Source organism: Macaca mulatta, chromosome 7, assembly GCF_049350105.2.
Source record: "Macaca mulatta isolate MMU2019108-1 chromosome 7, T2T-MMU8v2.0, whole genome shotgun sequence".
Lineage (NCBI taxonomy): Eukaryota > Metazoa > Chordata > Mammalia > Primates > Cercopithecidae > Macaca > Macaca mulatta.
This window is the reverse complement of record NC_133412.1, coordinates 234,769-262,293: the sequence shown is the minus strand read 5'-3', so window position 1 is coordinate 262,293 and position 27,525 is coordinate 234,769. Positions and strand designations below refer to the sequence as shown.

The 27,525-nt window shown below is 44.4% G+C and overlaps 1 protein-coding gene across 1 annotated transcript in view; it reads right to left on the bottom strand.

Moving 5' to 3' along the window:
* LOC144329712 (uncharacterized) overlaps positions 1-27,525 on the bottom strand; it is a 195,707-nt gene that overhangs the window by 5,288 nt on the left and 162,894 nt on the right. The window contains exons 3-4 of the mRNA XM_077938672.1: positions 26,071-26,196; positions 3,684-3,866 (exon numbers count right to left, since the gene is read on the bottom strand). Of these exons, the coding sequence (XP_077794798.1) occupies positions 3,685-3,866; positions 26,071-26,196 (308 nt within the window). The 3' untranslated portion in view covers position 3,684. The remainder of the gene's footprint in view (positions 1-3,683; positions 3,867-26,070; positions 26,197-27,525) is intronic.

The window sequence follows — 27,525 nt, the reverse complement described above, 5'->3', positions numbered from 1 at the left end:
TCTGAGCGACAACTCCAGAGAGGGCACTAAGCTCTCCTTACCTACCTGGGGGGCCCTGAGCCCTGACCACCGACCACCAGGGCTTTTCTGCAGTGTGTGGGGCAGACTCATGCATGAATTGGACTAAAAAGATGCTTCCAGGAATCCTTGTTTTAAGTGCACTGGAGCAGAGATGGGGAGAGGGGACCACCTGGTTTGCTCAGAATTTGGTCCTGATCACAGCCAATGAGGCAACATAAGCACCTCCTAAATGAAGCATTCCACAGACTGATTTTACACATGACAGAAAGGCTTCACACAATGAGTGAGTTTGAGCTGCATTTGAAGGAAGAACAGGTCCCTGTAGGTGGAAATGAAAGGTAAGCGTGACCCAAGCCATCAGCAGCAGCGGGGGTGGGGTGGTGCAGACTCCCCATGGATGGTGGGCATGGCTGAAATGCAGGAGAGGGCAGGGGTGCGAAGGAACAGCAGGGCGGCAGTAAAATTCCCCTGCAGAGAGGGGACGTGACAGATATTATCACATGTATACAACTGAGAGATGATTTGAGGAGGATTTCTGGGAGCCTGTGGGAAGAGCACGTGGTCATCATCAGTTCTCGGGATCTCTTTTTATGAAGTGAAAATAGTCTTGCCTCTGCCAATCTTGTGAGCTGTTGTGACGATCAAATCAGATAATCTTCAGCGAGCCTTGTAAATGCTAAAGCTTATGACAGACTGTTCCAGCCCCCTTGTCTCTACCCTCCTTTCCTCCTGAGTAACGTGAACCCTGCTGGGTACCTCACTATCTGCCTGGTTTCCTCCTCCATAACGTGAGCCTTGAGTACTTGCTGGGTACCTCGCTGTGCACCTTCCTTAGTAACGTGAGCCCTGAGTATTTGCTGGGTACCTCGCTACCTGCCGTACAGCTGGCTGTAGAATTGTCAAACGCACTTGGCTGGCACATAAGCAGAAGTGCTCGCTGGGCCTTGGGAGGGCTTTGTGACATGTGGGTGCCTTCTGTTCCCTGTTAGGCTGGAGCTGCAGGAGCCCCCCTAGACCAGATAGAGGACCAAGGCTGTGGCCTCGGGGTGGGGGCTGGGGGAGCTCCCTGGGTTTATTGTGTGGGTGAGAGCAAACTTCAGTCCCGCTGTGGCATTGGGATTCAGGGTTCCTTCTGGAATGTTCTGAGTGAGAAACAGGAAGTGTGCACAGGTGCGTCTTCTGTGGATTTTATGGTTATCTCTTGGGAGAGCACTGGTGCCTCTGAGCTATGAACCTGCAGAACCACTTCTTCCACTAACGGCCGCCTTTATATAAAGAATGACTTACAAAAGATGCCACTTCACATGGAGGTATTTGCAGGTGTGACCTGAAAAATGAACAAAATGACTTGCATCTCAAGGAAAGTACCTTACATTTTTCCCCATGATAGACATTTGAGCTTTCCAGTGAATATTAAAACATAAAAATTTTGTGTCCACCACTTTCTCATGTGACCAATGGTGATACTGATGTGGGGTTTTTTTTTTTTTTTGGACATATAATGAAATGTGGAAGCCGCTCATAACTCTGAACCAGTATTTTCTAACCAATGTGTGATTACAAAATCGTGTGCTGGTAAAAGCCATTCAAGTGCAAGACGGACCAGTCGACTTAGAAGGAATTGGGGCAGAAAGGCCCGTCGACCAGAGCATAGACTCTGTGTTGCAGACAGCCTGTACGGAAGTGCCACTTGTTACATTTGGCAGCAGAGAATACCTAAAATGATCTGAAAACACAATGAAAATACCGCTTCCTAATTGTATATCAGTATGGGGTCGGAATTTCTTCATAAACTTCAGCCATGGCTCTGCAGCCCACTGAACGCAGATGCAGGCATGAGAATCCTGCTGTCTGAGGTACAGAGATGTTAGGTGTTTTCACAGCAGCACAAACTGTTGCCACGCTGCTGCTTATTTTGGAAAATGGTTTCTTCTTTAAGACTGTGTTAAGATGTAATGACTTTATCCTTGTGAAAGAAACTAAATTATGTTCTTTTTTTTTTTTTTTTTTTTTGAGACGGAGTCTTGCTCTGCCACGCAGGCCGGAGTGCGGTGGTGTGACCTCAGCTCACTTCAACCTCTGCCTCCTGAGTTCAAGCGATTCTCCTGCCTCAGCCTCCCTAGTAGCCGGTACTACAGGTGTTCAGCACCATGCCAGGCTAATTTTTGTATTTTAGTAGAGACGGTGTTTCACCATGTTGGCCAGGCCGGTCTCGAACTCCTGACCTCAAGTGATCCACCTGTCTCTGCCTCCCAAAGTGCTGGGATTACAGGCATGGGCAGCCACCACTCCCGGCCCGATGAGAAAGCTTTTTTGTGCTCTTTAATAAAGTGCAAAGGGTTCCTGAGACCCAAAAGTTTGAAAACCACTGGCTTAAACCGACAAAATTGTCCATGATTCTTCAGTGTATCTTCTAATCTGTTGATGGAGAGAGGACAGCAAGGGTTGCTTTACTTTTTTCCTTTCACAACTCAATGGTGCTGGGACAACTGGGGTATCCACATAGAAAAGGATGGACTGGACCCTTCCTCACCCTACACGCAAAGCTCAACATGGTTCCAATGTAAGGAGCTGACTGAGACCCATTCTGTCAGTCTGCTGGGTACCATAACGGACACCACAGACCGTGCGACTCAGACAATAGCATCTTATTTCCTTTTTTCTGGAGACTGGAAGCCTGGGATCAAGGTGAGGGCAGGGTTGGATTCTCTGGGGCCTCACCCCATGCTGTGTAGACAGCTTCTTCTCTGTGTCCTCACAGGTTTCTCTTACGTGTATGCAGCACTGAGGACTGTGTCTAAATTCTCTTAAAAGAACACCAGTCATACTGGATCAGGGCCTACTTTTAAGATCTTATGGGACCTAAATTGCCAAGTTAAAGGCCCTGTATGTAAATACAGTGACATTTTGGGTTTCTGGGGTTGTGACTTTAACATGGAATCTTGGGGGAGGGGGACAGTTCAGCTCATAACACCTTTAGGGGAGAATCCTGGAGAAACTGTTAGGTTGGATTAGGCAATGTTTCCTTGGCTGAAACGTCTAGAGCTATAACAAGCAACTGAAGGGAAAAAGACGGTATCAAAATTAAAAATGTTCAATTCAGAGGATACTATTAAAGTAAAATGACAACCCACAGAACAGGATACATTATCACGATAAGGACCTGATATCAAGAATATATTCAAAAACTCTTAATAAAAATCCAATTTAAAAATGGACAAAGGATTTGAATAGACACTCTCCAGAGAAAGACATATCAATGCCTTAAAAAGCACATGAGATGTTTAGCAGAATTCGTCATCTTAGAAATGGAAATCAAAACCACCGTGAAATAACACTTCACAACCACCGTGAAGGGTGGGTAAAACCCCAGTATTGGACAGTGACATGTTGGTGAATTGGGGAAAACTGAAATCTTGATATATTGCTAGTGGGAGGGGAAGTAAAATGGTGCAGTTGATTTGGAAAAGTCCGACAGTTCCTCAGAAAAGCATGAAATCACCGTACGACCCAGCAATTTCACTCCTAGCCATATGCTCAAGAAAACTGAAAACATTTTTCCAAAAAGTATGTCATGCCTGAATCTTCACAGCAGCATTATTCATAGTAGTAGAAACAGTCCAGGTGTCTGTCAACCGGTCACTCACTGAGATTCCACTCACCTTAGACGTGAAAGATGTCAGCACCGAAGGTCACACCAAAGGTCATGCACTGTACGATTCTCCTCACAACAGGTGTCCAGAATGTGCAAATCCAGAGAAAAGGAAGTTGGCTGGTGATTGCCAGGGGCTGGTAGAAGGAAGGAGCCAGGTGCTGACTCTTAATGGGTTCAAGGTTTCTTTGGCCTGTGGTGAAAAAGTCCCGGAATTACATACTAGTGGTTGATGTGCAGCTTTTAGAATATGCTAAAAAGACTGAATTGTATTCTTTAATATTGGGGCTTTTGTGCTTTGTAAATTGCTTTTCAATTTAAAAAGGAATTCAAGAAGTTATTTGGTGTTGATATGATAGTATCCAAAACAAGTTACTATGTAACTCACGTCCCCAGAGTTAAACTTCATTTTCTGAGGATCTTGAAGTGTTTGAGGCTAGGAGACACAACGATCCTATACTGTATGTTACACCCCATCTTACTGATTTCTATCTCACATAACCATATTCAGGAAAAACCGACATGTAAATGTGAGCTGAATGCTATGCAGAGGCACATTCCTCTTACCCGGATGATCTTTAGTGGTACAGTAAGAGATGAGATCATAGCAACGTTAGTTTAGTTAGTTTAATTTCCATGGCAACAGGAATTTGGCACATGGGATGAGTTAGATCTCTCTGCACAGCTCCTAACGGGGTTGCCCATTTCTGTGTGGTGTCTGTGTATATTCTCGCTGTGGAAATAAGTGATAGCACCTGCACAAACACTTGTCCGGAAGCACACACGAAGCTGGTGAAGGCAGAGGACAGGCGAGAGGGAAGCATGGCTCAGCCCTGGCAAAGAAGACCGTTATTCCAAACGCAAAATATTCAGGAACACAATCCTTGGGAAGACTGGTGATGTCTTTAGACCTCACCACTATCGGGTTGTATCTGTGCAGCCAGTTACCAGAGCCGCAGAACGGCGTGTGTTGGTATTGGTGTCATCACTCAACGATTCTGACTTTTCCTGGTGCTGAGGATGACTGCATGTGGCAGAAGCAAAGTGCTAATCTAGCACAGGTCATCATATCCAAGTTCTTTTCTATGAAGGCGGGCAGGGTTAGGAACCACCCCACCCCACCCCACTCCCCAATCCTGTAAGAACTGGGATCTGATGATCTGTGCTGTCGAGAGAGGCAGGGTTAGAACACCTCATTCCTCAATCCCATTGTTGAAAATAATAGTTGGATTGGGAGGGTTTTTACTCCTAAGGTTGAAGCCGTGCATTTCTGGAGCCTGGGCTGTCAGTCATGGTGGCTGGGGAATGCTGGGGCTGCGGTTGTCTGGCTGCCGGTAGCCCTGCTGGTGGGTCCTCCCTCTTTGACACCGTTCATTTCTGAAGCTTGCTTTCCCCGGTGTTGGAAGTAGCAGCACTGGAGGAATGGCCACCTTCCTACAGCGAAGCTCTGGCAGGAGAGGAGAAGATACGGAGCGTCTGTTCAAGGACGTGACGTTCTGGGCACCGCACCATGCGTTCTGCTTCTCAGCTGTGCCTCCTGGTTGATGTTACCATCACCTGGCATTTCCCAGGAGGTAACTCGCGAATGCCACACTGATGGAACAGTGCGGCTCGAGTCCAGGGCCGCTGGAGCACATCAGCAAGGTCAGGCTGGACGCATGTGCTTGCTGACAGGAAAATGACAGGAAATGACATGTCAGTTCAGGAAAATGACGGGAAATGTCATGTCAGTTCAGGAAAATGACAGGAAATGTCATGTCAATTCAGGAAAATGACAGGAAATGTCATGTCAGTTCAGGAAAATGACAGGAAATGTGTTTGCTGACAGAAAAATGACAGGAAGACGACAGGAAAGAGGCCCATGAGGAGAGGAACCAGTAGATTCAAGGCAGTTAACCGAAGGAGCGAGCCATCACAGGCTGGGAGGACACCCCAGCCACAGTGGATGTCAGCGGTGGTGGCTGGACTCGGGGTCCGTGAATGTTGCATGATCGAACGTGTTTGGTACATTCTCAGCTCCTGCCCAGGTGCCTCCCAAGCATCAGGTGTTGTGGCTCCCCACACCCTTCCCATCTGTGTGTAGCATGACCACCACCTTCCTACCGCGTGTTTGTCCTATCACGGCTGCTGTGCCTAACGGACGCTTTGCTTTCCAGCTACTTTCCTATAACCAAAGCCCTTGAACGACTTTGCGTTTCAGAGACGACAGGGTATTAGTTTTTCATGATTGCTCTGAGGATTGCCGAAAGCAAATGTAACTTACAGGATGGAAGATATTGGAGACAGTAATTATAGATGACTTTTCTCAGTTTTTTGATTGTGGTAAAGTTACACAGCACTCTATTTTTAAGTGTATGGTTTTGTGGCATTAAGTGTGTTCACACTGTCGTGCCGCGATCACCGCCATCCATCTCCAGAACTTTCTGGTCTCCCCACGCTTGAAACTTGGTCTACCAAACACTAGCTCTCCTCCCGCCCCAGCTCTGGTAAGCACTACAGGTTGCTTACAAAATAAGCTTTTTCAGTAAGAGACGGGGCAAGGAAAAGAGCTCTAAAGACTGTCTTGAGATTTGAGGAAGTGTTTTAGGTTTTGTTGGGTGGTTCCCGGTGTAAAGGAACTATTGAAGACGTGGGAAGGCGAAGGTCTGTGATCTCAGGAAGTGCTGGGCTGGGCAGCTTTCCCACTGTGACGGGGGCACTTGCCCTCAAACCTGCCTGAGATAATCGCGTGAGGATGGTGCTGCATTGTGACAGCTCTGAACTTGGTCTCCTTGAACGTTGCCAGGTACATAAGCTTTGGCGGTTACCGTCTAGTGTCTGTGGGAGACCTAGAATTTGAACATTGTTGACTTTAGGACACACTCATTTTATAACACTCTACCTGTTCTCATCAATAGGAAATATGCTGTGTCCTTTTTTTTTTTTTTTTTTTTTTGAGAGGGAGTCTCGCTCTGTCGCCCAGGCTGGGGTGCAGTGGCCGGATCTCAGCTCACTGCAAGCTCCGCCTCCTGGGTTTACGCCATTCTCCTGCCTCAGCCTCCCGAGTAGCTGGGACTACAGGCGCCCGCCACCTCGCCCGGTTAGGTTTTTTTTTTTTTTTTTTTTTTTTTTGTATTTTTTAGTAGAGATGAGGTTTCACCGTGTTAGCCAGGATGGTCTCGATCTCCTGACCTCGTGATCCGCCCGTCTTGGCCCCCCAAAGTGCTGGGATTACAGGCTTGAGCCACCGCGCCCGGCCTTTTTTTTTTTTTTTTTTTTTTTTTTTTTTCCCTTAATATTCTGTGTTGCTGTAACAGTAGTTGCAGCGGACGCTACTTCTGGTTCATGGTCATCACCAAACACAAGCTTCAGGAAACCGTGTGAAAAATGAAGGGGAAAGTGCTTTTCTGCAAAGGGCTTTTTTGAACATCTTGTTTTTTTCTGGAATATCTGTTTTGGTGTAAAACGTTTTCATATTTAGGGGTTTGTAACGTGTTTTATACTGGTTAGCTTTGAAACCCCATGTTTTTGCATGCCACGGGGCTGCTTTATCCTGTTATTCTATGATATAGCAGGTTGGCAAAACTATTGGTTATTTCACTTTAAAAACCAAAGCAGCTTACAGATTGAGTGTGATTCTTGTAAGAATTTAATTGTAAAATTGATTTGTGTTCAACAAGCTTACTGGAATGGCTAGATCCGTGGACAAAAAGATAAGAACATGTCAAGTCTCTGGGCCAGGAAGGACTTCCAAATAATACAAGTGATACACGTTAATTTCTTAACAAAAGATTAGATTTAGTACATAACTGTTTAAAACCTCCATATTTTCTATTATAGCCATTCCACAGTGCCCATGGGGGTGGGCTGCAGGACTGCCTATGGAATCCAAGGTCTTTGGGCGTTGAGGTCCCTGCAATAAAATGGCATCGTGTTTGCATATGACATATGCACATCCTCCTGCAGACAGTCATGTCAGGGTTGCTCGTAACAGCTATACCATGGACATACCATGCGAGTAGTTGTTTAATAAATAATAAAGTCTGAATGCTTAGTACAAACACATTAAAAAATATGTTGATCTATGGTTGGTTGAATCCACAGGCCTGGAACCCCGGGAGAGAATACAAACTCTAGAAGCAAAACGAACAAAGCACTTGAGGTCAGCAGTGACGGGTGTGGGATCACACTGAATCTCATGTGTTTTGCTGTCTGTGTCACTGTGTCCCGTGTAAACGGGAATCATTTGTAGCTTAAGGTAAAATAGGTAACAGGAAACACTACAGAGTGGGCACGGAGGCGCGCCCCTCATTACCCCGTGTTACAGCCAAGCGTCTGCCTCCTAGGGAAGGATTTGTTCTGTGGGGAGACTAGATGTTGATGATTTCCGGATGTGTGAAGGGAAACTCCCTCCGAGAAGCGTGGCTTTGGCCGGAGCACATCAGACGAGAGTTAGCGTGGCATGGAGTTTCCACAGTGGCCCTCAGGCCTGCTGCTTCTCTCCTCTCCCCACCCCTGGCCCTGACTCTTACCAAGGGAGGCAAGTTCAGCTCCAGCTGAGCCCCGCACAGGGCTGTGGGTCTCTAGGGCAGGTGCCCACCTTCGCCTGAACAGGCTGTGTCAGAGGAGGGTCTGGCTGTACTTGAGCTGTGAGAGATGCTCTCAGAGATCCAGCATCCTGAAAACCCAGGTGCTGAAGGTTCCTCCTCTTCCACCATCCTGCGGGGAAGGGGGTCTTATCCTGCTTCCCCTCAACCCGAGCTGACTTCTTGTCTGTTCTGTACACCTAGGTTTTCAGAACAGTTTTGTTAATCATCTAGCAGACAAACAACCATAAGGTGACAGCCTGGGAGGGTAGACGGCGCTGGAAGGTAGTTTCCTGAATAACAGCGTTCAGTTTCCTGTTTTGCCATCATTTGACCCAAGGCCCCAAGATAATTGAAATATTGTCAGCCAAACACCGATTTTTTATCTGAGTTGTTTTTTTCTTTTTAAGTTATGGGTGCAAACTTATAACCAGGGACCTGACAAAAGAGAAGGATTTATTTGCAAAGTGAATGTCGGGGATGGTTGGCATTTGCCAACTCTGACTAGCAGGGACCCAGGCTGCTTCCGTTCTGCCGCCCGACTCCTGATCCTCCAGCTCCTGCCCCTGTTCCCACCAGCAGGAAGAGGAGCGGGAAGGTGCCTTTTCCCCTTTAAGGGGGTGAGGTGAGAGTTGCACCTGCCACTTAGCTAGTCCCTGGGGTGATTCTCCAGCATGGGTGGGAGTTGGGTTTGGAGGCCTGAGCCTCATGAAGCTGGGGTTGCTGTTCCCTGAGCAGCAGGAAACTGGACTCTGGGAAGTGGGGTCAGAGGGTAGCATCCTCAGGAGGGGCCTCTTGTCCCATTTGACATCTTCAGTGCAAAAGGGGGTGTGGGCTTCATGGTCCATTGACAAATAGAACGTTACTTTTTTTTTTTTGAAGCACATAGAACCCTAATTCCTTGGCTTTTACTAAAGTGGCATTTTGTAATTCCACATGATTTCATTGATATACTCGCAGGAGAGAATGCTTCCTGTAAACCAGAAGGATCTCTGCGACAGTCCTCGATCCATAGAGAGTTCATTTTCCCAAGGTTATAGACACAGCCTTAGGAGGGGTTGAGGACACACTGCGGCAGCCTCAGGAGGTCCTGGACATGTGTCCAAGGTGTTTGGGGCACAACTTGGTCTTACACATTTTAGGGAGACGTGAGACATCAGTACATGTGAGACGTACGTTGGTTCAGTCTAGGAAGGATGGACGGCTCGAAGCGGGGAGGGATTTCCAGGTCACAGGTAGATCAGACAAATGCATTTCTGGTGCATCTTTCCAGAGGAAGCAGTCAGATCCGCATTTATCTCCGTGTGCAGATGGTGACTTTGAGTTCTGTCCTCTGTCCATGAGGAATTTCCTTGTGGATCGGTTGTGAGGGAGGTACGTGGCTTTTCCCCCCACCCCCAGTAGCTGTCTCTGTTAGGAAGAGCATGGGAGGCAGGTTTGCTCTAAGCTCTTCCTCACCTTGACGTCCCTTTACCTTAGTGATTTTGGGGTCCTGAGATGTATTTTCAACTTCATGTTTCTGAATACACTGGCACTCTAAACAGTGTTGTAGGAGGCATCTAACTTACTTAGAAGAAGAAGAATATTTGGAAACACTTGAGCATCTTCGTCCTTGAGAGAACCAAGCCTTTGTTTAGTTTGCTTTGCCCTGAGGCTGTTACGCTGTCCCGGGCTGTGCGGCCTTAGAAAGCTGTGCCCCTGTGAGCTACTGCCTGTGGAATCTGGTGACTTTGAAGTTAATCCAGCAGCTACATATTTTGGAAAGCAGATTCTCTCTTAAAGTGTTGGTGATTATGATTCTAGCACTAGAATTTCAGTGTGTATTTTCCACCTTCTTACTTTGTCTCCTCATACACTGAGATGCTGCTGCATTTGCTCTTAGGCTTCACGGAGGGAGGGTCAGTTCTGACCCTTTCTTAGATATTGACCTTGAACGGACAGAATCGAGATTCAGGAAAACTCTCGAGCTGTGAGAGTGTGCTGATATCTATGTAAGTGGGGTTCATGTGTCAAACTCAGGTTTAAGAAAAACCAATTCTAGGCTGGGCATAGTGGCTCACACCTGTCATCCCAGCACCTTGGGAGGCTGAGTTGGGCAGTTCACTTTTGAGCCCAGGAATTCCAGACCAGCCTGGGCAACATAGCAAGACCCTGACTCTACAAAAAATTAAATAGGACAGGTGATGTACACCTGTGGTCCCAGCTACTCGGGAAGCTAAGGCTGGAGGATGACCCAAGCCTGGCAGGTTGAGGCTGCAGTGAACCATGATAGCACCACTGTACTTATGGTGCACTGTGCCTGAGTGACAGAAGAACAACCACCCCCCCCACACACAAAGTATCAATTCATGCAGTGGCCAGTTCTGCTGGGACCACCTGTTAAGACTACTCTGGGCCTCATGGTTTGAGAAGCGTCTGTCCGGGGTCGAGAGGGAGTAGCTTGAGGGCCTAGAAGCCAGTTCTTGTGGTTGAGCGTGATTGCGGGTGTGGAGTTGGGGGCAGGGCTCTCCACGGCATGAGTGGGTAAATGGATGGGCTTCCAGGACGAGCCCCTGTGACTTTGCCTGGTTTACATCCGTCCAATACAAATCCACAGGCTCTTACTCTAGAAGCTTCTGCAGGGGCTGATGGACTGGCCTGGGGACAGAGGGTGCCCTCAGAGCCTCATGGTGCCGTCTGGTTTAGGAAGAGCACTTAGTCACCTAGATCTAGGATTTATGGCACTACAAGGGGACTCGTCACACTCGGAGCAGCAGCCATCTGCATTCTAGACTTGTAGGCAAAGTATTTTGGAGCCTGTTGGTACCCTGTGTTCTGTTTATATGTAAAACAAGTTAGAGTTATAACTAGTTAAAACCTATTTTTAAAATTTTGTCACAGAATATGGCAGTTGTGGTGGAGCCTGGCCAGAGACCCCCACACTCAGACGCTGTTGCTTGCTGGAGTTGCAGGCGTTGCCTGCATCGGCTGCCCCTCCCGGCGTGTCTGTGTTCTTGACACGGACGCCCATCGAGGCTCGGCCTGTGGGAGTCGTGCAGCCATTTGTCTCCGTGTTCCTCTGAGGTTCCGCAGACTTCACGGTCCCGTGGCAGAGCGTACGGTATCTGCTTGCATCCTGATTTCCCCAAACCCCAGGACAGACCAAGAGTTCCTTACACACAACTGCAGAGGGCCCCGTGGCGTGGATTTGCAGAGACACAGCGTTTCCCCAGCTTGGCCTTCGTCTCCACAGTTGGCTTTAGGGTGATAGAAGCTTCCTTCAGACTGGGGGGCCTTGAAGCTTTGGTGCTAGGAATTCGGTGACCAGCACGGATGATACCCCGTTTCTCTGCATTTGTAGCAATAGTTGTTAACACGACCACGAGATGTACAGAGGAAGGAAAAAGGAGGTTTTATTTTCAGAGTAACACTCTGTGCTTTGGGAAATGTGGTCTTGGGGGAGCTGTAAGCACACGCCCCTCAGGAGGGGAGGAGGCCGCGGCGTTACACGTTCCGGGGTTTGTTGGCTGTGTGTGTTCATCGGGCTCAAGGAATGTCTGAACGTTTACAGGGAAAGTGGGGTTTGTTCATCCGGTTTGTGCAATGTCTGAACACTTACAGGGAAAGTCTAGCACACATGCAGTGAGTTAACCTGTAACATCCGTGTTCGCCTTGGGGCAAGTGTAACATTTGAAATGAGGTGGACTGGGCGTGTCATGTACAAAGGTGAGCTGTTGGGCGCAGACGTTTATGCGCAGCCTCAGTCACAGCCAGGACTGGCTCAGGGTCTGCAGCCTGTGGCAGGAAAGGACACTCATGAGGCCATTCTGTCCAGTCGGGGCTGCCGGCAGGGTCCCAGGGTGGGGCTGTCTGGTCGGCCGGCATCTGGAGTCCACCCAGGTCCAGTGGGCAGCGTTCCTCTAAACCAGGCTTCTGATTGTGGAGGAGACTTCATGCTGGTTAACACACTGTACAGGAGTAATGTTGTGGGGCTTTGGGGTCCACCTTCCCTATGATGCCGGTTACATTTCTCTCCGGACCTCACAGCCACAGAGACTGCACCTCGTCTGACAGCAGGGGGTGCCATGTTGACATAGTAGTTTATTGTATTAACCTTTATTACTATTTTAATAACCTTTTTTTTTCTTTTTAAAGAGATAGGGTATTGCTGTGTTACTCAAGCCAGTCTTGAACTCCTGGCCTCAAGCAATCCTCCCACCTCGGCCTCCCAAAGTGCTGGGCTTATAGACGTGAGCCAGTGCGCCCAGCCTACAGCCATGTTTTTAAAACTCAGCAGTTTAAAAATCCTATTCCTTTTACCCCCTCAAGCAGGCTGGTTGGCCTTGTGCAAACTGGGGTGTCACGATCTTAGCCCCCCTTTTATTTTTCCCTTTGGCCTCAAATTCTGATGAGAACAGCAGTTACAAAATGGGCTTTAGGTGATTCTTCCGTTACTAAAGCCAGAATTCTCAGCAGTTAGAGATGTTTGTCCCCAGGATTCCAGAAAGCTGTTTTGAGTCAAGCCCGTAGCAAATAAGTAAGGAACTAAACTCTTGGTCCTCTGCTTAGTACCAGGGGAATGGGTTAGTTGCTGATACCCTTTGATCTGTGCTCACGTGCTGCATCTCATCACGGGAAGCAGAGTCGCCCTGTGGAATAAAGCCCGGCTCAAGGTGGCGCGTCGAGACGCTTGGGGCTGTCAGTCCCTTATACAGCGGCAGACTTGGAGACTCAGTATCGCGTGCAGAGCCCAGGCAACCGGAGTGCATCCACCTTAGAGACCACATGGACGGTCGGCAAGGTGGATGTCCGGGCATATGGCCTTGACAGGCCCACTGCGAGGTGAATTAGGAATTCGTTAGCAAAGAAATCAAACTCGCCTTTGGGTCCCAACTACTTGGAAGGTTGAGGCGGGAGGATTGCTTGAGCCAGAAGGTCAAGGCCGCGATGAGCCATGGTTGTAATACTGTACTCTGGACTGGGTGACACAGTGAGACTCCAAGTCAAAAAAAAAAAAAAAAAAAAAACAAAAACAAAAAAAACAAACCTTACTCTTCATAGCAAGAGGGAGAATTTATCAAAGTAACTGAAACAAAATCTTAGATGATGTAATTTCAGTGGCTAAGTGAGCTGTCCAGCCCACGTGGCTGGCTCACAACGCAACAGAGCCAGGTGCTGCTGCAACTGCCCCCCAACCCCGATCGCTTGTGGACATTTTCTGTTTTCCCATATCTCCCTTTTGGATACGTAGCTCGCTACTTTATAGCTAAGCATCAGTAAAACAGGTTGTCTATTTTGAAAAGTAACTATTTTGTCTTTTAAGGACAGAAAATGAAGCAGGTGACAATAGCATGGCAACCTGGTGAATAGATTTAGAGGAATATTTAATACTTGGCACCACTCTGATCCCTTCTTCTCTCATGCTTAGTTACAGCTACCGCCTCCTAGGACAGAACACTTTGAGCTCTGTGAGTAGGAATTAAACATGTTCTAAATCAGAAGTTTTAGTTAAGCAGTATTTTATGTGAATGCCCAGATCCTAAGTGTTCACTGTACTGGTGTGTGGTGTTGAAGAAGGAACGAGGGCTTGGGGCCACGTCTATGGTGCAGCGTCCGGGTTCCCATATGTGAGATGAGGGCCATGAGACACGGCCTGGAAGGTTCAGACTGTGGGATTGAAGGGATCTGCCCACTCCTGGAAAGCCTCAAGTCTAACTTGACTTGGGCTGGTTTTAGGGAGATGCTGGCAGCGCTGTCCACACAGGTCACTGGGAGGGGCTCTGGCACCGTCCCCGTCAGGTGTCTCATGATCAGCCCAGCTTGCTCATCTCAGAAGCTGTTGGTCGTGTTCTCGTTCCTGTTGTTCGTTGCGTGTTATTTAGGTTCTGTTCATGTGGGGACCTAGGAAGTTCCACAGTGGGAGGAGAGCTGCTGAGCCGCCTTCCTGCCTGGATGCCAGCCCCACGGAGGACCGTAACTGCTTGAGGTTGGCTTCTGCCCCCGGCCTCACCTGTGGACGCATTGATGCAGTGGTACTTTCTAAGCTCCTGTTGCACACAGTGCTGTTGTGTGGATCCATTAATTCAAGGCACTGCCTAATAAAATCCCAGAAGGCTGTGTGTGAAATGGAAAGCTTATTCTCAATTTTATCTGGAAATACAAAGGACCTACAATAGCCAAAATAAATTTAAAAAAGGGAAACAATGTTGGAAGACTTCACTATCTGATTTCAAAACTTTACATAAAGTCATAGTTTTTAAGGCAGTGGTATTAGCACAAAAATAGACACATACATCAAAGGAACAGAATTAAATTGAGAAATAAAGCCTTGTATTTATGGTTAATTTATTTTTGACAAAGGTCTCAAGACAATTCAGTAAGAGAAAGGTAGTTTGTTTTTTCAACAAATGTTGCTGTGGCAACTGAGTACCCACACACCAAAAAGAAAAACCGTGGGGGAAAAAGTCCCCCAAACCAAACCAAAACAAACAAAAATCCCACTTAGATCCCTACTGCACACACAAAAATTAACTCCAAATGAGTCACAGACCTAAATGAAAGAACAGTAAGACCATGAGACTACTAAAACTTCCAAAAACACAATCCATAGAAATTAGTGAAATAGACTTCATTAAAATAGAAAACTAGTAAGTTTTAAAAGATGATTATCTCCCTATAGCTAATGTAACAAATTACTTTGATCTTAGTGGCTTATAACAAGACACGAATCTATTATCCTATTGATGGAGAAGTCAGAAGTGTAAAATCTAAGTGTCAGCAGAACTACATTCCTTCTGGAGGCTTCAAATGAGAATCCATTTCTTTACCTTTCCCAACTTCTAGAGGCCACATGTGTCCCTGACTCCTGGCCCCTCTTCATCTTTAAAGTGCATCACTCCAGTCTCCAGTTCTTTTCTCTTGTAAGGACCTTCTTGATTACAGTGGGTCTACCTACTTAAACCAGGATAAAGGTCCCATCTCAAGATCTTAAATTAATCGAATTAATCAGCTGCAAAATCCCTTTTAACCACTTCAGACAACAGGTTCATAAGTTCTGAGGAATAGGACCTGGGTATCTTGGGGGAAGGGCTTTGTTCTGTCTGCTACATAATAGATTGTTCTTTCACTGAGACACGTTACATCTGTAAAACTCTTATATTCAGATTACATAAGGCACCTGTAACCCATAAGATGACAACCAACCCATTTAAAACCTGAGCAAAAAATCTGAACATTTTGCCAACATATACAAATGGCTATGAATAGGAATTAGCACATTAAAGGCTAATAAGCACGTTAAAAATGCTTAGCATCATTCATTGTTGCAAAGTAAATACACAATGATATACCATTTCACATCAATCAGAATGGCAGAAATAAAAATAACAGTAACTATTGCTGGTGATGTGGAGAAACTGGAATGCACATATGCTGCTGGTGGAAGTGTGAAATGGTGCAGTTATTTTGTAAATAATTTGGCAGTTTTTAAAAAGCTAAACCTAAACTTACAATAAGAGTCAATCATGCTACTTGGCATCCACTTAAGATAAAGGAAATTATATGCATACACAAAGATATATACATAAATGTCGACGGCAGCTTAATACTGGAAACAACCAACTGGTAAATGAATAAACAGAATGTGTCATATCTATCAAATAGAATACAAATAAATAATAAGGAATAAACTACTGGTACATGGTACAGCAAGGACTTCAAAACAGGTAAAGGAGGCATAGAGAATTGTGTACATTGTATGATTTTATATCATAAAATTATAAGATCATAAAAAAACCAAAAACCATAAAATCATAGAGTAAAATATTCTATGATATTATTTTCTAGAAAATTTAGAGTGCACTGTTATGATTTCTAGGGTTCTTTTTCATAGAGCTAACCTTTCATCTGATATCCTTTGCAATCAGCCAAGTACATTCTTTAGCACGTTTATAGTGTATTTCTGCTGATAACACATTCTCTCAGCTTTCATATTTGGGAATGTGTTGTTTCACCCCTGTTTATAAAGGAGATTTTCCCTGGATATGAGTTGACAGGCCTTTCTCCTGCTTTTAGTGCTTTAAAAAATGTCTTTCCATGGTCTTCTGGTCTCCACTGTATCTTCACAGAAGTCACGCGTTGTTCAAATGCTTCTCTGATGTGTAACTTGTCTTTTTCTTCTGAGTCCTTTCAGGATCTCCTCTTAATCTTGGGATTTCAGTACTTTGGCTATCATGAACTTGGATGTGATTCTTGTCATACTTGTTCTGCTTGGAATTCACTGAACTTCTCGGGGCCGGACACAGGTGTTGGACATCAATCTGAGAAAACTCTGACTCCTTTTTTCAAAGGTCCCTGCTCTTCTCTCTCTTTTCCTTCTTGTATTACAAGTATATTGACATATCACAGGATCTTGAGGTTCTGTTGGCTTTTCTTTCATTTTGTTTCTCTGGGCTTCACTTTGGTTAATTCCTTTTCATCTGCCTTCGAGCCCACAGACTTCATCTTCCTTCTCCAACCTGTTAAGCCTATCAGCGCAATTTCATCTCAGTGTCATATTTTCCAGCTTTATAGTGATGTCTCATGTATACCCTATATATGCACAGCATCTCCTGTCATCGATATTGCCTACCAGACTGGTACATTTGTCACAACTGATACTTCTACAGCAAAACATCATTACCACTCCAACTCCATCATTCACATCAGGGTTCATTCTTGGTGTTGTACAATATATGGGTCTGGACAAATGTATAACATGTATCCACCATTACAGTATCATACAGAGATCACATGATACTAAAAATTCTCCTGCTCTGCCTATTCATCCCTGCCTCCCCCCGGCCCCTGGCAACCACTGATCTTCTTTACAGTCTCCATAGTCTTGCCTTTTCTAGGATGTTGTAAAGCTGGAATCATACAACAACCTTTTCAGATTGCTTCTTTCACTTAGCAATATGCCCTTTAAGTTTCCTCCGTGTCTTTTTATGGATAGCTCATTCATTTTCAGCCTCATATAATATCCCATTGTCTGGATGTACCACAGCTCACTTATACATTCGCCTACTGAGGGGCATTTTGGTTGCTTCCAAGTTTTGACAACTATGAATAAGGCTGCTCTAAATATCTACTTGCAGGCTTTTTGGGTAGACATAAGTTTTCAACTCCTTTGAGCAAATGCCAAGGAGTGTAATTGCTTTATCGTATGGTAAGAGTATATTTAGTTTTGTAAGAAACCACCAATCTGTCTTCCTAAAGGCTGTTCTATTTTGCATTAAGACCCGCAATGAATGAGAGAGAATTCCCACAGCTCCACGTCTTCACAGGCTTTGGTGTTGATAGTGTTCTGGATTCTGGTGTAGTGATATCTTACTGTTGCTTTCATCTGCATTTCTCTATGACACATGATGTGAAGCATGATTTCATACATCGATTTGCCATCTCTATATCTTCTTAGATGAGGCATCTGTTAGTCTTTGACCCATTAATGTGATGAATTACGTTAATTGGCTTTTCAATGTTAAACCAGCTTTGGATATGTGAAATTCCATGTGGTTTTAGTGCACAATTTTTGTTAGATTTAATTTGCTAATATTTTATTGAAGATTACTGCATCTATGTTCATGAGAGATGTTCTGTAGTTTTCTTGTAATATTTTGTTATTAAAATGGTATTTGGTATTAAAAATGATGCTGGCTCTATAGAATGAGTTAAGAAGTATTCCTCAGCCTCTATGTTCTGAAAGAGATTGTAGATAATTGGTATAATTTCTTCTTAGATGTTTGGTAGAATTCACCAGTGAACCCACCTGGGCCTGGCACTTCCTGTTTTGAAAGGTTATTAACCACTGATTCAATTTAACAGATACAGGTCCATACAGATCGTTTCTTCTTGTTCAAATTTTGGCAGATTCTGTCTTTAAAGAAATTGGTTCATTTCATCCACGTTATCAAATTTGTGGCCATAGAGTTGTTCATAGTATTTATTGTCCTTTTAATGTCCATGGGATCTGTAGTTATGTTCCTTATTTCATTTCTGATATTGGTAATTTATCTGCTGTATTTCTTTTTCTTGTTAGAGGCTTACAGATTTTCTCTCAAAGAACCAGCTTTTGGTTTCATTGATTTTTCTCTACTGATATTCTGTTTTCAATGTATTGATTTCTGCTCTTTCATTATTTGTCTCCTGCTTAGAATTTAATTTGATGATGTTTTTCTCGTTTTCGAAGGTGGAAGCTGATTGATTTTAGATCTTGTTTTTTTTAACGTATGCATTTAAATCTATAAATTTCCCTATAAACATTACTGTCATTGCAGCTCACAAATTTTAACAAGTTTTCATTTTCATTTACTAAAAAAATTCGAAGAAATCTTCAGATTTCTTCCTTGAACAATGTAGTATGTATAAGTGTATTGTTTAATATCCTAATATATTTTCCAGTCTTCTATTATTGATTTCTACTTTACTGTGGTTGAGAACACACTTGTTTGATTCCTATTCTTTTAAATTTGTTAAGGTGTGTTTTATGGACCACAACATGGTATGTCTTGGTGAATGTTCTGTATTCTGTTGTTGTTGGAGGAAATAGTCTATAAACGTCAGTTATATACAGTTGACTGAGGATGCCGATTTCAATTTTGTCCTGATTTTCTGGCTACTGAATTGGTCCATTTCTGATAAAGGGGTGTTAACCTCTCCAACTATACTAGTGGGTTAATTACTTCTCCTTGAAGTGTATCGGTTTTTGCTTTGGCATTCTGATGCTTTGTTAGCAAAAATACATTTCAGGATTGTTACATCTTCTTGGAGAATTGACCCCTTTATTACATAATAATCATCTCTGGTAACTTTCCTTGATGTAAAGCCAACTCTGTCTGAAATTAATATCACCACTTCCATTTTTCAAAATGAGTGTTGGCCGGGTACGGTGGCTCATGCCTGTAATCCCAGCACTTTAGGAGGCCAAGGCGGGATGATCACCTGAGGTCAGGAGTTCAAGACCGGCCTGGCCAACATGGGGAAATCCCATCTGTACAAAAATAGAAAAAAAAAAAAATTACCCGGGCATGACGACAAATGCCTGTAATCCCAGCTACTCGGGAGGCTGAGGGAGAATCACTTGAACCTGGGAGGCAGAGGTTGCAGTGAGATGAGATCAGGCCATTGCACACCAAAAAATTAGTGTTAACATTTATATCTTTTTCTATCCCTTTACTGTTGATCTATATGTAGGTCTTTATATCTAAAGTGGATTTCTTATAGACAATATATAGTTCGGTGCATTTGGACTGACATTGAAAGTAATGATATACAGTTGAATTAACATCTACCATATTTGTTACTATTTTCTATTTGTTGCCCTTGTTCTTTGTTTTTGTGTTTCACTCTTTTTTTTTTCCTTGTGGTCTTAATTGAGCATTTTCTATGATTTATTTTCTTTCCTTTCTTAGCATATCAGTTCTTTTTTTTTTTAAAGTGGCTGCCTTGGAATTTGCAATATAAATTTACAAGTAACCCAAGTCCACTTTCAAACGACACTACACTGGTTTCTTGATAATGCAAGCACACTATAATAACAAAATAATCCTAATTCCTAATTGCTCTGTCCCATCCCTTGGGTATCACTGCTCTCATTCATTTCACTTATATTTAAGTGTGTGTATATGACATATTTACTGTCACTATTATGAATGAACTGTTATGTTAGATCTATTAAGAAAAATGAAAGATTTTCTTCTACCTTCACTATTTCTTCTTTAATGCTTTTTGTTTTTCTATTTATTTTTTTAAACAGACAAGGTCTTTCTCTGTTGCCCAGGCTGGAGTGGAGCAGCATCATTATAGCTCACCACAGCCTTGAACGGGATCCTGGGCTCAAGAAGTGACCCATCTCAGCCTCTCAAAGTAGCTGGCACTATAGGTGTTGGCCACCACGTTTGGCTTTTTTTTAATGAGACAGAGTCTCACTACGTTGCCCAGGCTGGTCTCAACTAAGCGGCCTCCAGCTGTACTCCCATCTTTGCCTCCCAGAGTGTTAGGATGACAGGTGTGAGCCCTGTATACAGACTGTGCCCTTCCTTTCTTTGTGTACAGCTGAGTTACTGACCTCTACTATTTTCTCTAAAGAACTTTGACCATTTTTTGCAAGGCAGGTCTACTGGCAACAAATTTTGCAATTTTTGTCGGAGAAGGTCTTTACTTTTTCTTCACTTTTGAAAGATACTTTCACAGAGTATAGACTTCTAGGTTAATGGAATTTTTTTCCTCTCAATAGTTTAAATACTTCACTCCACTTCTTGCTTTCATGGTGTTTGAGGGGAAGTTGAATATAATTCTTATCTTTGATCTTCCATAGGGAAGGAGATTACTCCGGTGTGCTTTTTAATCTTTGATTCACCATAGTTTGAATATTTTATGCCCAAGTAGAGTTTATTTTTGTTTTGTTTTTGTCGTCGTCGTTTTTACATTTATCCTTCTTGGTGTTTCTTGAGCTTCCTGGATCTATGGTTTGGTGTCTGGCATTAATCTGAGGAAATTCAGCTATTACTGTTACAAATAGTTCTTCTGTTCCTCTTTCTTCCCCCTTGTATTACCGTTATGCATATTTTATGCCTCTCTGGAAGTCCCATAGTGCTTAGATACTCTGTTCTTTTTTGCTTTTCAGTTCTGGAGGTTGGAGTTGGGTATTTCCCTTTCCACCAGGTCAGAAGGCTCTGATAAAATCCCACCTGGTTAGTCTCTAGTTAACAAGCTTCTCTGGAAGGTAGACCTAGTGAAGAGTGCACCTACCTATTGAAAAATGACTCCTATTCTCTTTCCCCTGTAGTAAGTATGAGGGGATTTTTCTCTGATGTTTACTTCAAGAACCTGGTTGAGCTTCTGATGATACAACTCACAAAAGCATGAGACCCATATGCACAGGCCTCCCGGAGGTTTTAACTCTCAGATGTGGCCACACCTCACTGCAGCAATTTGTCAATTCCAGTTCAGGTTTTCCAATCCCAGCGTGGGTTCCTTGGAGCATTGTGCTCCAGTGTATGGTAATTCTCCGCTTTACCTGTCCAGCCAATCTGGGGACAGTGGCTTGCCTGTGACCTCACGTCTCTTGCAGGTTTAAGAAGAGCAGCTGATTTTTCAGTTTGCTCAGCTTTTTACCTGTGAGGAGGGAGTGACAATTCTCAAGATTATCGTGTATGGAACCTGAAATTCCCCAACTCCATTATAGTAAAAAGTGTCTTCCCTTCCTCTGGCCCAAGAATTAAAATATTTTCGTTCTTTGACACATTGTAATTTGATTCCCTAAATATTTATAATTGTAGATTTAAAAACTCGGTCTTCTGCTGGATCAGACATCTAGACAGGCACTTTCCAACAGAATTATGAGAGTCCTGTTATAGAACTTGAAACCTTCCTTGTAGCCTCATATAAATATATAAACAGGTACAATTAATTTTACTAGTATATTTTTAACTCAAAATGCTCATACTATACTTTCAATAAGAAATACAAATAGGCCGGGTGAGGTGGCTCACATCTGTAATCCCAGCACTTTGGAAGGCTGAGGCGGGTGGATCACGAGATCAGGAGATCGAGACCATCCTGGCTAACACGGTGAAACCCCGTCTCTACTAAAAAATACAAAAAATTAGCCAGACGTGGCAGCGTGCAGCTACTTGGGAGGCTGAGGCAGGAGAATGGCATGAACCCGGGAGGCAGAGATTGCAGTGAGCCGAGATCGCGCCACTGCACTCTAGCCTGGGCAACAGAGCGACACTCCATCTCAAAAAAAAAAAAAAAATACAAATACAATATTTTCTATTTTTTATATTAACTGGCATGTCTTTCACGCAGCAAATCCACTTCAGACCGGGCGCACTTCATGTGCTCAGCCGCCGCATTTGGTGAGTGACAGAGACCATCCTGCATGTGTGTGCACTTTTTACTGCCTTTTTCTTGACCACGATTCTACCTCCTGTTTCTCTGTGTATGCAGTGATTATTTGCTGAGTATTACACATTGTAGGTAACATGTTGAGCACACTCAGGATCCCTAACCTTCCTCTGAAGCTTTCCAGCTCTTGTTTTAGTAGGTAGCACAGGCACTGCTGGGTCATTGTGACATGGGCAGGCTTGGATTGATTCGCTGCTGGTGTGGATCTGTGGAGAGCTCCAATCCTGCACCCACTCCGATCTCCCCCTCCTGGATGTGGTAGGGTGGCCATGCTCCGCTCACACCTGAGCTCCTTCCGAGCTCTGCATTCTGGACTTGATAGGATGGCCCTGCTCCACCCACACCTGAGCTCTCGGCGCCACAGTCTGCAGGTGTTCTCCAGAGGGCAAGTGTACTGTGGGTGCGTCTCATTCATTCTCCTGCCCTCGCCCTCAGGTTCTGGCTGGCACAGCTCTTGTCACAGACTAAAAACAGCCACCTCATTCGGTTTGTGCAGTTTTACAGTTGTTTACGGCAGATGTGTGATTTGGGTCCCTGTTCTCTGATCATGGCTAGAAATTTTGGCAAATGATTCTTATATCTTTACATTTGAAAACTAAAGGCAAGTTTCACCCAAAGAATATTAGTGTTGCAACAATCCTAATGAGTGTTTCTCCAGAAACTATAATCCAGGTCAGCAGTCCGTCATTTCATAGAAGATAAACTTCAAGAACATTCTCTGAAGGGCAATGAAACTCAGTAAGATCTTACCACTGTTACCAACAACTAAGAAAAGTAGGTAGGAAATGCAGCTAAGATTTTGATCGAGTAAGTACGGTAATAAACATGCAAACTATCGCTAAGCACAAAATAAGGAGGGAGTAAAAAATTTTTATATTGACATTTATGATTTTACAAAACTGCCCCATGTGATATCAAGAGGACTCCTGATGGAAATTTACAAAGGATGCTTTATGGTTTATATAAAAATGTTAGTCAAATCCAAATATTTCACAAAAATAACATTTCAAATAATATTCTTTTATATTTTGTAGACATCTGTACAGTGAGGTTATTCATCACGCATGACCCAGTAACATTTCTTAGCGGTTGGATTCAATACGAGAAATAAGCAAATAACCGCACTGCTTCTTCCATTTCAAAGTCATTTCTCTTATAAAAAGTGGTGAAGAAAAATGCCCGTTGCCTTACATACTGGTTAGTGCCAAAAATTTGGTTTAAAATATTTCAAGTGGGTTATCCTTTTACGTCCATGTTGTTAGTTACACAAAGAACACACACAAATGCAATTTTTTTACCATAAGTTTTTGCAAATTATAACCATAAACTAAAGAAACAGGATTAAGCATATTATTTTTTGAGATAGGGTCTAGCTCTGTTGCCCAGGCTGGAGTGCAGTGGCATGATCATGGCTCACCGCAGCCTCAACCTCCCCCGGCCCAGGTGATTCTCCCACCCCAGCCTCCTGAGCAGCTGGGACCACAGGCACATACCACCATGCCCGGCTGATTTCTGTATTTTTTGTAGGGATGAGCTTTGGAATGTTGCCCAGGCTAGTCTCAAACGCCAGGACTCAAGCAATCTGCCTGCCTTGGCTTCCCAAAGTGCTGAGGTTACAGGCATGAGCCACCACGCCTGGCCTAATCCTTTCTAAAGAGTCTCTCTTTATTTTTCTTTTCTTTTCTTTTTTTGAGACGGAGTCTCTCTCTGTTGCTCGGGTTGGAGTGCAGTGGCCGGATCTCAGCTCACTGCAAGCTCCGCCTCCCGGGTTTACGCCATTCTCCTGCCTCAGCCTCCTGTGTAGCTAAAACTACAGGCGCCCGCCACCTTGTCCAGCTAGTTTTTTGTATTTTTTAGTAGAGACGGGGTTTTACCGTGTTAGCCAGGATGGTCTCGATCTCCTGACCTCGTGATCCACCCGTCTCGGCCTCCCAAAGTGCTAGGATTACAGGCTTGAGCCACCGCGCCCGGCCTTATTGTTATATTTTTCTAATTGAGATGGGAGTCTTGCTCTGTTGCCCCGGCTGGAGTGCAGTGGTGGCATCTCAGCTGACAGCAACCTCTGCCTCCCGGGCTCAAGTGATTCTCCCACCTCAGCCTCCCAAGTAGCTGGGACTACAGGTGTACACCACCAGGCTCAGCTAATTTTTTGTACTTTTGGTGCAGACAAGATGTACAAAAGGCATTTCTGTACATTTTGCCATGTTTTCCAGGCTGGCCTTGAACCCTTGGGCTCAAGCCATACACCTGCACTGGACTCCCAAAGTGCTGGAGTTATAGGCATGAGCTACTGTGCCCAGCCCTTAATCATGTGCTGTGACTTAATATTAAAATAAAGAAAGGGAGGAGTCCAAGGGAGCACGTAGGCAGAAAGGGCTCCTTTGCCAACAACCTTGCTAGCACGGCATTCACTCCCTTGCCTGCTGGCATTGCGCTCTTTAGATGAAGAACACTTTATGTGTAAATGAAAAACAAGAACAACGTAGGAACACCCTGTCTCTACAAAAACTTAAAACTTAGCTGGGTGTGGTGGTGAGCACCTGTGGTCCCAGCTGCTTGAGGCTGAAGTGGGAGGACCGCTTGAGCCCAGGTGGTCACAGCTGCATTGAGCCAAGAGCTGCCATCATGATGCTGAATTCCAACCTTGGTGAGAGAGCAAGACATTGTCTCAAAACAAAAAGCAACGAAAACCCAAAATGATGTACTGTAAGTTCTGTCCTATAAATTCCACTACCTTCATTTGTAAAGGTACATAAAGGTGAAACTCAGGAGCTGCTTGCTGTAATGTGGACATATGCTTGATCTCAGCTCTGATCTGAAGCACATCCTTCTGTCTCACTGCTTCCCAAGTCTAAGCTAAACTTCAAAAGTAAAAATACTCCCCAAAATGTTGTACATTTTCAACTATTCATATTGTACCTTAAGTTTCTCTTGTATTGGAGGAAAAACACGGTGTCATTTAAAGTGATATGTAGCTTCAAAGTGGGATGTAAGGTGATTCGAGTCCTTTGAGAAGACAAGCTTGTAACAATGACATGAATAATGTTGGAATAAAAAATCACAGAAACTAAACATCAAATAACGTAGGTTCAATCTGTGTCTTTAACAAGTATCCGGATAACTAAACTTTCTGCTTTCCTTGGGTGTGAAGATCATGAAATGTAGTTTATAATTATTTGGGTAGAGAAAATAGAGAATTTGGGTAGTTATGTAAAATTCAAGATTAAAGAAAAGCAGTATTATATAGCAGAAATATAAATTGGCTATTACCTTTAGTAATTTAGATCAGGGGTTGGCAGGTCTGTGCATCAAATCTGGTTCACTGTGCTTGTAAATATAGTTTTATTGGTACTCAGCCATAGGCACTTGCTATCACCCATGGCTGAGGGCAGAGTTAAGTGGTTTTAAGAGACCTTATGGCCTGCAGGAACTAAAATACCAGCTGGCACCTTGCAGGCAAAGTTTATGACCTGATTCGGGTAGCTGCTTAAACTGTCCAATTCGCTTGTTCTAAAACAATCCAACAATACAGCACACTTATCTGAAGATTTGAGAACACGCATGCACCAGCCTAATCAGAAGAAAAGTCCAATTCCACCCAGGGGGCTACAACAAACTCTTCCCTTTTCCATACAAGGAATTAAATGAATAAAACTGTGTGAGATTTTACTGGTATGTATCATATGCACGAGTCTTGATGAAAAGTTAAAAACGTGTATTTATACAGATACATAATGTTACTTTTCCTTCCACGTTTAACTCATACACTGTTTTTGGAATTCTGGTTCACAAAATCTGCATTTCTGCACCATGATTTTGAAGGCAAAAACCCGAATGCTGAGCCAGTGGTCAATTCTGAGGCGCCCAGCATGTTCAGGAGGCAGTGTCAAGGAGCGTGTCCCTTACCTGGAGGGGTGTAGGCATCCATGGAGGTCTGCACGACCAGGGACCTGCGTTTGGAAGGCATAGGCACCGCCATCTTCCACTCTTTGTGTTTGGCCAGAGCTGCCTGGACAGCTTCCGTGTGGACGTCTGAAACGGAGAGAGCTCAATCACTCAGGGCTCAGCTGAGGTCCCAGTGGCCAAGCTGTACCCTCCTCTCTGTCCCCGCAGCACGGTTCATCCACCTTCTCAAACTCACCAACAGATGGGTAGGTGAGGAAAGAAAATCAGTGTTTACAATTCCAGTAAAGACATTAAAATTTATTCAGACTTTTAATTATTCATTTTATTACTGCAGAATCCATGTCCACAAGCAAACACTGGCTGTAAACTGCGCTGAGATTTTTTTTAGGGTGAATGGACCTTGATCTTTGGAGATTCTTTGTAGGTCACACGTGTGAGCCTCCAAATCCTTTCACTGTACCACTGAGAGGCGTGCACACGCCTCGCACCCCAACTCACACAGCCACAGTCGCAGCTCAGCTCAATACCAGCCATGGGCCAGGACTGTGTTGGCTATGGATAAGGTATGGCTGTGTCCCCACCCAAATTTCAACTTGAATTGTACCTCCCAGAATTCCCATGTGTTGTGGGAGCGACCTAGGGAGAGGTAATTGAATCACTGGGGCCCATCTTTCCTGTGCTATTCTTGTGATAGTGAATAAGTCTCATGAGATCTCATGGTTTATCAGGGGTTTCCGCTTTTGCTTCTACCTCGTTTTCTCTTGCTGCTGACATGTAAGAAGTGCCTTTCGCTTCCCACCATGATTCTGAGGCCTCCCCACTATGCGGAACTGCAAGGCCAACTAAATCTTTTTCTTCCCAGTCCCGGGCATGTCTTTATCAGCAGCGTGAAAAGAGACTAAAACAACCATTAACACATTTTGTGGCTATTAACCCATTACATTAATTCCACACATTCACTGAATGCCTTCTCTGTAAGTCCCTACGGGCTGGGGACGCAGTGGTGATAAGGCAGACAGTCTCATGGCATCTCACGCAGGCCACTTCTTAAGGGACGAGACAAGTGATACATGGGCTAGAGAATTAAAGCAGAGACAGATGCAGCGGCAACTCCAAACTGTGAAGCCAGGGAAGAACCCTCTTAACACAGAATCAGAACAACGGGAATGAAACATACCGGCTGTCAAGATGAGAATCTTTGAGACACAGGCAAAAACCCGCTCAAAGGCCCTAAATTGTCAGTGAGAACGGTGTTAGCAGAATAAAAACACCACCAAAAATGGCCAGCGTGAGTGAAGACGGGTTGGGGCAGTTTTCTCTGAAGCTGCGAGAATAATCCCATGAAAGGGAATCGGACGTGGCTTTCTGGCTTAAACCCCCCAAGCTGCCACCTGAGACAGGACCCAGACCCTCAGCATCACGCCCACAAGCAGCTCATCACACTGCTTGGTCTTG